At 44.9% G+C, this 10,039-nt stretch overlaps 1 protein-coding gene across 1 annotated transcript in view; it reads right to left on the bottom strand.

Moving 5' to 3' along the window:
- The window catches only part of LOC104274957, a 20,038-nt gene extending 19,994 nt beyond the window's left edge, over positions 1-44 (bottom strand). Inside the window, 1 exon segment of the mRNA XM_009870758.1 lies at positions 1-44. This exon segment is cut by the window's left edge and continues 18 nt beyond it. Coding sequence (XP_009869060.1) covers positions 1-44 — 44 coding nt within the window.
- Positions 45-10,039: the final 9,995 nt, after the last annotated feature.

Raw genomic sequence — 10,039 nt, forward strand, 5'->3', positions numbered from 1 at the left:
GTCGTCCGCTGCCTTTCATCCTTTTCCCTATTAGGATGGTCCATGATCTTGGCGAAATCTCTCTGCCAGTGAGCTGGCAGGAAGGAATCGGAACACGGTGTTCTCCTCAAAGTAGAAAGAGGTATCCAAAAGTGTCGGAGTCAGGGTCATGGAAACGCGTAGAGTTCTTTTGGCACCGTGTCCAGTTTCCTAACACATCTTGATAATGTACCAAGGGGTCGATTCCGTCCTTGAGAACTCAATAAAAGGCAGGTTGCTTTTGGTTTCTTAACTGGGAGGGAAAAAAAAAATTAAAAAATAAATATATATGACATAAAAATCATTATTTTGAAATACCAAGTGAGAAGTGTTACAATAGAACTGACATCCAGAACTTTCCCGGCCTCGAGAAACTGAACAGCTCTATGGAAACGCCACTGTTTTCTTCCCCATTTTCTCATCTTTAAAGTAACTATAAGGTCCAAAATCTGTTTTCTCCTCACTTCATGTATAAAGTATTACACAAAAGTCAGGCAAAAGAGTAAAAACCACAAAAAAACCCCACCCCATACCAAAACCCTCAGGAAGTCAGGTTTTCCTTCACTTCACATCTATTTAAGTTGACAAGAAATTCAGCGTTTAGTACCACCAAGCTTTACCTGCACCTCAAATTAATTCGAGATTTAGCCCTTCAAACTGAACACAGATAAGCAGGAAACAGTTGCTACAGGCAAACAAATATATATTAATGTATTAAAAAGAAAAAAAAAGACAGTAACTAAAACTAAGGACGTTTAGTGGTGGACTGAATTTAGAAGTGAAGATGCTGGAGTGTTTCTAGGGCTGGGTCACTAAAAACTCCTTTCTTCCCTAGCAGGTTAATCTGAAGTTGGTCACGTTACCATTTAAAAGGCTACTCGGAAGGTCAGGACCATTCCCTGCCATGATTCAAACTTTTTTCTGAACAATTTTGCCTCCTCTACCTTTCCCACTCAGCGAAGTCGCTCGTGCTTAAAACAAAGTTGCATGAAGATATTTCCTCATGGTGACTCAGTCCAATTCCACTATTCATTTCACTACAACATGGCTGGAGATACAGCGACGAGTGTTTAATAAAAGACACAGGCTTGAAAAAAAAATTAGTTAGAGCATAGCTAAGTAAAAAAAAAAGAGTAAAAAAAAATTATCCTACACACTTCAAAACACCTAGGACCCAAGAGCTAAGTCTCAACCTCACCTCCATCAATAAAACCGCAGCGCTAGAGTGACAAGCCCAGCTACCTGTCAGAGGAAAAGCTCACTTCCCTCATGCTGAAAATCACTTTGATCTACTTGAGATACTCTGGAGACCTTTCCAAGACAAGGATGAGAGCTGTCAAAGCCACGGTTTGCAGCGTAATCACAGAAAATCTGCACAGACTGAACCTCTGAATGAATCCATTTGCTTCAGGTTCCTCAACCCTTCCACAAAGTTCCACTTCTCATCCTGCTTCAGCTCAACACCACCTTGTGACCAGCCCCAACAAAAACTTCTTTTGCCAAAGCCACCCCGTTACTCCCTCCTGGCAAAGTTGCTGTTCTGCTAATGAGGAAAAATCGAGAAAGTCACAAGATCTGTCTTGTTCGTAAGGAGAAAAACCGACAATCAAATATCCCATCTTGGGTTGACCTGGAGGAGGAGCCTCTGGGGTCTGGGCTACCTAAACAAGCCGAATGCTTCCAGAAGTTTCACCTTCTCAGCCATGAGAAACATACTCTTTTTTGCCTTCTCTCCTGCCTGAGAGCTTTCTGGTTTCCTAGAGGAGATACTCCCCCCAAAAAAGCCCTCTGTTACAGGGGTGTATTTCAACTCCCTGCCCATAGCCCAGCAGCACCTCCACACAGAGGTGACGGGCATTTATCTGGGCTTTCCCGACCTGACCTGGTTTCAGCGCCCTCAGCATTGTGCAAAACAGAAAAACTGGAAAAAGTAGGTCAAAATTCACTCCATTGCAGTTTCGAGCTGGTAATGGCATTGACAAAGCTGGCCACCGACTATGGCGAGTCACCTGTGCTGAATCATTCAACCCAACTATTTGGGTTTGCTTCAGCTCACTTAAGTCTCGCTTGACACTTCTTTGTAGGTGCAAGAAACGGCTTTACAAATAGGATTGAATTCTAAATTGCCACGACAGGAGAAGGATGGGTGAGCACGGATTGCTATGCTCATTCTTTACTCATGAACGCGCCGAGCTGTCAAGTCAACATCCTACAATTACAGTTTTAAAGGAAGAGATAAACCCAAACTGACTCATTTTACATCCCAGACAAGTGAAATTCCATGAAGCCTTTTCCTCGAAGGCCTTGTGAACATGCTAAAACACATTATTGCATAATCCTCAAAAAAAAAAAAAGAAGCTGCAGATACACTTACACCATGGCTCTCCTTTCAGGCAACAGATTTGAAGAAGAAAGGGGCAAAGCTTACCGAAGAAGAGATAACTTCTAGATGTGCACCTCAGCTTGAGAAGAACTCCAGGTGCCCACACCTGACTTGATGGGAAGGAGTTGCCGATGACCGGGGTGCCTAAAAAAGCTGAGGGCAAGCAAGTAGAACAGTTTCTTGGTTGCCTTGGATCAGGACACCAAACCTCAGCCAAGGCACACAGCAGCTCTTAAAATGGACTTCAGACACCACTGGCCATATTCAGGATCTCCGCCTCCGAAACCAGGTTAAGCAGAGAGCTGGGATGATGGTCACCCTCAGCTTGGTATTCCATCAGCACGCAGAGAAAAGCACATTGCTGCAAAGATCAGAAGGCTGCTAAGACAAGAAAGAGATGTGCTGGGTCTTGGCAGCATCACGTCGATGCTGCTGAGACAGGGATCAGGGAGGAGATTGAGGAAAACCAGTCCAGCCTAAATAAACCAGCAACGAGCCCTAAATACAGGTGCAAGAGCTCTATCTGCGTCCAAGGAGAAAAAAAGCCCAAAAAGAAATGGCGAATGCAAAATGAGAGATGAGTAGTATATTAAGAGGAAACGTGGGAAAACTTGATGTTTAATGATTTAATCTATATGTCTTCTCGTTTTGAAGCCTGAACTTCACCTTCTCCTTTCTTGAAGATCCTGCCTTTTCCGGCAGAGCATCAGACCACGCTGTCACTTCATGTAATTAGATGTTTGGCAGGAATTCAACTGACATTACCTGCATATTTTGCTTGCAACAAAGCTACATCTTAAAGAGGAAACTACTACATGAGACCTATATGCAGAGGGAGAAATCTCCCGCGCCCTTTAAAGCCCTGTTTACTCGAAGGCAAATTGCTGTCAAACAGGGGTGACAAACCTTAAAGCGTCGCACAGAGGTTAAAGAGCACACGGGAAGAACCAGCTAAGAAATCCTGCTCGTTTGGGCTTAATAAAAACGTTGCTTCAGCCCAAGAGCTGCTGGGCAGCACCCCGACTCCCCACTATCCCCTCATTCTCCCCCACTCTTCTGTTTTTTGTAGGGTAAAGTTTTTGCTGGTACAGCTAAAACTGACAAGAGCTGAATATTTAAGGAGCCGTTACACTCCAAGCCTGAAACCTGCTGCAGCAATTTGTCTTCTCTTTCCATTATAGGATTATAAAATCTCCGTGGAGTCAACACTGCAGCTGTGCTACAGCCCCAAACTAAGCTGCCAAAAAATTCAAAACAAACAACCCACCTATCCTACATGGCAGCATCCTTACAGCGTATAAAGAACAAACCTTAGAGAGAAAGGAAAAGGTTAAGATTTCACTTTTTCTTTTTTTTTTTCCCCCCAGATCTCCTGACTGCAAAGCAGTTCAGTTGTCAGAAGAAGATTGATCTGGATAGCCCACGCGATGGAAAGATGCCAAGAATTTGCCCGCCGGAGACGTACAGCACCCCTTGCAGAAGGAGGCCAAAAAGATGCTTAGGAGCCTTTTTTTTTTCCCCATTCAATTTATTTATTTCCAAGCAAAGGTCACTCCTTTTGCTAGGAGCTGCCACCTCCTCCCCAGTGCAAGGTACGGGCTTGGTTACTGGTTTCGTTCCGCGCCCGTGAGTGGCTACGCCCACGTCAAACATCACCGGCTCCATAAAAACCTGCACTTCCTCGGCAGAGCAATTTGGCATAACAATCCCAAGGCACAGAGTTACTTGGTTACTTCCATCCAGGTTTGAACTTCTCTGGCCACAAGCAAAGCTTTGCAGCTTGGGTTTTAGTAGATACTGGATTATCTCAACATTGAAACCGTGCTTTCCGAGCCATTCACGGACGACGTGTACAGGATCGAGGAACAATGACCCGAGGAAGTCCTTGGTTCCTCAAGCTGGAGGAGAAAGTAATTTGTTCTACCTTTTCAATTTCAGGAATTAAGTTCATGTCTTAAAATGAAAAAGAGATGCAACGTGGGCACTCACAGAGATTTGTAGCCAAGGAAAGTGCATCTTGATGATAAAACTCCTCACCGTGGTGGCCTGGCCATCATCCCTCCACAGGATGCGGCTCAGGACAACACAAAGCTGCACGTGGGGAAGGGGACAAACTCTTGTTTGCAAAAGATCATCGCTCAGCCATGTCTGCAACGCACCAGCCAGATGTCCACCAGCCACCACAACCTCCCCGGGGGACCTCGCTTCATCACCTGCCCTCTCCGAAGCGATCTACTCCGTCACAAAGCTCTACCACTGCTTGAGGAAGAGGAGATGACAGCTGACATGTATTTTTGCCTTTCGAAATTGCTTACTACACCCTGTCAGCTGGCAAGGAAGCAAGTAGGACAGCCCTCATCTGAAAAAGCTGATATGCTCTTCTTCCACAAACGTGGCAAGGTACAATCTGGGACCTCTCACACTGAAGGATTTCTGAAAGGAGACGGAAGACGCTGCTCCTTCCAGGAGCAGTTTAGCTGCCTGCAGCTGAGTTACAGCAGCCGGTGAAGCCAGAGCTTATTACCTGGGCTGTTCGTCACCGATTCAACTGTGTTAGGAGTTACCTGAATTACTGCTCAGAGCCTTTTGGTTGCCCCTGAAATACCACCAAACCAAGCCAATGACGCTCACATGCCCTCTGACCTCTCTCTTCCACAGGGAAAGAAAATGATTATGATTTTCCAGCCTTTTACAGAATTATTGTCTGGATTACCACGGTAGGCATGTGCTTGCAGTGAGGGTTTAAGCTGTTTGAAGGAAAGGCAGATTCTACCACGCAGCTTTTTTTCCAGTTTACCTATAGATATTAGAAAGCAGCTTCTACATGGTGCTCAGATTAATACTGTATCAATCAATAACATTTAGTCATCCTGGTGGTGGGTGTTCATTTTTTTTTAACCCCAGGAAATCAAATCAGTGCAAGTACATCTGCGTGCCACCCCGAAACAGCTTTTGCTGCTCTATTTACAACAGCACAACCGTCCAGTTTGGGTGCAAATCAAAGCTCCATATGTATTTGCGCTTCTGGGCGTGATCCGAGAGTCGCTCGGATACACGGCGACAGGTTTAATGTCCCATTGGCTGCAAGCGCTGAAGCACAAGAAGAGGGTTCAAAACCTCTCAGCAAGCCAACTCCAGAACTGCACGACTTTCCATCAGGTTCCCAAGCTGAATCACTACTGAGAGGTTAAAAAAAATATCCCTCGGAGACAGCTCGAGGAAAGGTACAGGTAGATGGGCACATCAGCAGGTCATCACACCCTGCTGTTCCACTGAATGGAGCTTGCAAAGAGTTGGACATTCATGATTCATCCAGCACCTCAAAAATAAATGCACGTACTCGAGGAACTCTGCTTCCCCCATTGTTTGCTAATTTTCAGCAGCTCTTTTCATATCCTGTGTAACAGCAGAATGCCAAGAACATTGAGGCTTTCATTTGTGTGAAAGCAACAGCTTCCAGCAAACCACGGCCACATCTTCCACCCTCACGTGTCTGTGAAATGCTGGGATGTAGCACAGCCTCCCACGGGGAGAAAAAGGAACTGGAAGCGCCGAATTTCAAAACAGGCAGGTATTTAGCAAGCAAAAAGCACTTTTGGAGATCACCCATGCAGCTTTTCATGCGTTTGTATCCTTAAAAGCTGGAGCAACCACGCCATTCCGAGACTCACGGAAGGTCCAGGCAGGAGATCACCATTAGAGCCACCTCGGCCACCTTCACGTCCAAACAGCGCAACAACCCGAAAAAACAAGGATCTGTTGCCAGTTGAATGAAACGGCGAGGCTTTTGAGCAAGAAAACGGGAATCATGCTGGCATATGATTGTTCCGCCCCCGCGTTCGCCTTCACACATTTCTTACAGGTCAATTTGAAAGAATTAAGGCTTGTTCAGCTGAACATCTGGTGGCTGTTGCTAGAGGAAACAGACTCTCTGCACCATTTGAGCAAAAAAATAAAAAAAATAAAATAACAAGTTACATAAAAGCCAGACTGCACAAGCAAGAACATGCATTTTGCCAGTTTTGACGAGTTAGAGAAAACGGGTTTGGGCATCAGCTGCTTGAGTTAGGGGCTTCCCCCACACCTTGTGGGAAAAAATGGTTCTCGATGCTCCAGAGGGCCTTTACGGACACCACACCCTTCTCACCAGGGTTTATCCAGTGTTCGGAGTGCAACACCCAGGGGTTGAAGTTGATTTTGTGGAAAACTGAGGAGTTCTAACGGTACCACCAACCAGAAGTCTCGTAGGATGACATATCTTCACAAAGCCCCACGCCACAGGAGGCAGCATTCCCGAGAACACCTCAACCAGCCGGAATTGCACTTCACATCACGTACCTTTCTACAAATAGATTTCGCTGCTCTGCAGGAGAGCTTCAGGAGCGTAACAATCCAGAAGCCTGATGGATGACTAATACAACTAGAAACCTTCAGGTACAGAAGGATATTTTAACTACCACACGTCGTCAAGACCATTCTCGACATGCAGCCGAAGAACAGCGGAGGCACCTACGGCTTCCATGGCTGTCTCCTTTCTGGAGGATTCCAAGCCTTCGGTTCCAGCTGGCTTCCTCCAGCACTGCCTGGAGAATTCCACTCCACAGTCAACACCAGTGGCTTAGACAACACAATGTTCTCCTGGACCACTGGTCCAGGTCTATCCCATATCACCGCGCATGGGATGTGCTAGTAAGCAGAAAGCCTCTCCAACACAAGTGATCCAATTCAAAAAAAAAAAAAGTTCCCAAAATCTCAGATATCTTAGAGGCAGGATTGAGAAAACCAAGCTGATGACTTCAGTCACAAAAAAACCCCTCCACACCATCACGTCAAGAAAGCTTTCGGCTTCAGGGGCTCACCTTTAAGACAAACCAGCAGAAAACGAAGCCCAGTCTCTGTTGGACTTGCACAAAGATATTTAAAGCACCAGTCTGAATTATTTCAACCCCTTTCAAACAATCAACAGCACTCCTGTTACCAGCACCAAAACAGAAAAAAAGCCCTATTATTCATTTTCGGAGGATGAAACTGCAAAATAATTGGAGTTACTGGATCAAGCAATGTTGAGAAGTGTTTTCTCCTCCAGGCTGGAAGCTACCAAAAGTACGAAACCATCGTACATCCACAGAGCATGTCAACTCTCCTCCCTGTAATGAAGTTAAAAAGCGCTTCTCAATAAGCTTCAGTTCACCACAAAAAGACTTTGGACTCTCCCTGACTTTAATTCTCCCCCATTTCCTCATCAGAGCGATTCATCGCTGACAAGCACAATTGCAGCTCCCTCCTTTCTCAGCTCAACACGGGTGTTGCTAAAAATAAAGATCAGGGATGCAAGTTCCCGAGAGAAGTTACTTCAGGTGAGAAATGCTGACAAAATGGAGAGGAGGAAAAAAAATTAAAATGGAAATAAGGAATAAGAATTGAACAACTTGCATTCAGGTTTCCGAGCATCCTTCCACAGGCTTGACGGAAATTTCATATACCCTGGTTATAAGTTATGGGATTTTATAGCCTCTTCCCTCATATATGTTTGGGTTTTTGTTTTGGGGTTTTTTTTTCAGAAAGTTGCATGCTAAGATGCCTCAGCATATTGAAGGCACGCGACGCTCACCACAAGTTGTGGGACTTGGTTATCGGGGATTACAGGGTGGCAAGGGCTGGGGCACGGGAGCACCAGAGCATCCAGCTGGTCATATCTGTAGCGAACCTGGAAACGAAAGAAAAAAGACATTTATATAAAGTCTGAATGCGACAGTTCATCCAAGCGGCTCCCAATCTTGATTCTGCTTAAAAAAAAAAAAAAAAAAAGCAACAAACATTGTTTGTGGTTTGTAGACTAATAAACCAGCTTCCAAGTATGCTGTGAATGAAACGGATCCAAACTCCACTTCTTATAGGAAAATCTAATATTTCTCCTTATAAACTAATAAGTATCCTGTGTAATAACATGAGTTTTGGTTCAGATGGTGACAGCATTTTCTTAAAATACAGATGTTTCCGGCTCTCGGGGCAATCCAGGGTTTTGTTTTTGGTAAACTGCATCTCCCTACCTCGGCAAACAGGTTCCTAAACCTGAACTCCCAGGACGCAGGATCGCCAGGCCGGCTCCAGCTCCTGCAGTGCTCCAGGTGCTTTGGTCAGAAGGAAGCACGAGGGATTTTTGTTGTTGTTTGTACGTTTTTTCCCCTTAAATAAGATCCTCTGGAGCACGTAGCCCACAGGGCAGAAGAGGGCCCAAAGACGAATTTCCGATGATTTTTAAGGATGTGAAGGTGGAACCAAAACAAAACTCTGCCCAAGGTGACCACTATTCTGCACTTGGAACTTCCTTTGAAAGAAAATTGTCCTAATGAAAAACTTAAATTTTCAAAAGCAACTTTGAGTTCTGAGGAGCTCTGACCATATTCCAGATGATAAGTTCTTCTGTTTTTGCTTCCCCAACAAAGTCACTGCCGAGAGACGCTGCTTTGACCGGAATTTGGTATACCTCTGCCCCTAAGCTTGTTGTCACTCCAGGTCAAATCACATACGTGCTCTCTTCCGACGTCGCCCACAATTTCAGTCCTCGAGAAGCTAGGATTGCTCAATGGCGTCATGCAAGACTTCAAAAGTCTCCAGGAGCTCACAATAGTTGTCATTAATTAATTCTTGTCTACAACTACCAGGCACCAAGTCCTGGACGAAGCCAACCGTAGGGCTGAGGAGTGCTCAGCACCACTCCTGTGTCCAAGCGGCGACACCCATACCTCTAAAATGAAAAGGTGTCAGGTAGTTGAATACATCCCTCAATATTAAGTTTATTGTGAGGCATTTAGGGCGAGCTTTTGTTGGGCTCAGCGCTAAATCTCTTCTGAGGTCTTTGACCGGGTCAAAGGCTGCGGTGAGGAAGAACCGGCCAAACCCGTACCAAACTACGCCTGATGAAAAAGGGAAAAAGCGATTCACGGGGTTTAGAGCTTTATTTACCTACTTGATGTCGCACCTCGAAGCACTTTTTTGGCAAAGCCTTGGAGGAGCCCATTAACGTGACAGTCCACATTTAAAAGCTGAACACCCTTTGACCTGGCAAAACTTTGCTCTTCAAAGGAAAACCGTAAAAATTCCAAATGGAGTTCACCAGCCTAAGACTGCCTCAGTTTCCTTCCATAAAAATCAACCTCTGGTAAGAGGGTGGCACCTCCACATGAGGAAGTTGAGCTTCTATTTGTAACTCTCTCCACAGTGCAATGATTTACTTTAGGAATAAAAGTCAATAAATCACCTTATGCTACCCTAAGGTTCAGGTTTGACACAGAGGTTAGGTATTATTCATGGTCTTGGCAGCGGTGCCTCAAATAAGGCGAGGAGACCACAAAATTTAGAGAAAACCCCTTGGGTAAGTTCAGGTAAAACCTACTCGCAACACGCAACTATCTCGAAATGAAATTCTTGAAATCTTTCAACTCACCTAGAACTTCTACAGAAGTTGTCCCAAACCGCATTTTTCTTTTTAGACACGATTGAGTTTACACTCTCAGGTGTCAACCCCAACCTGGATCATCATGCGATAACAGTTAAAACAAAAATAAATAAATAAATTTTAAAAAAATTGCATCTAGTTCAAGGAGTTTTCTTGCAGGATCCCTCTGACTGGCATCT

Source organism: Apaloderma vittatum, unplaced genomic scaffold (genome assembly GCF_000703405.1).
Source record: "Apaloderma vittatum isolate BGI_N311 unplaced genomic scaffold, ASM70340v1 scaffold3056, whole genome shotgun sequence".
NCBI lineage: Eukaryota > Metazoa > Chordata > Aves > Trogoniformes > Trogonidae > Apaloderma > Apaloderma vittatum.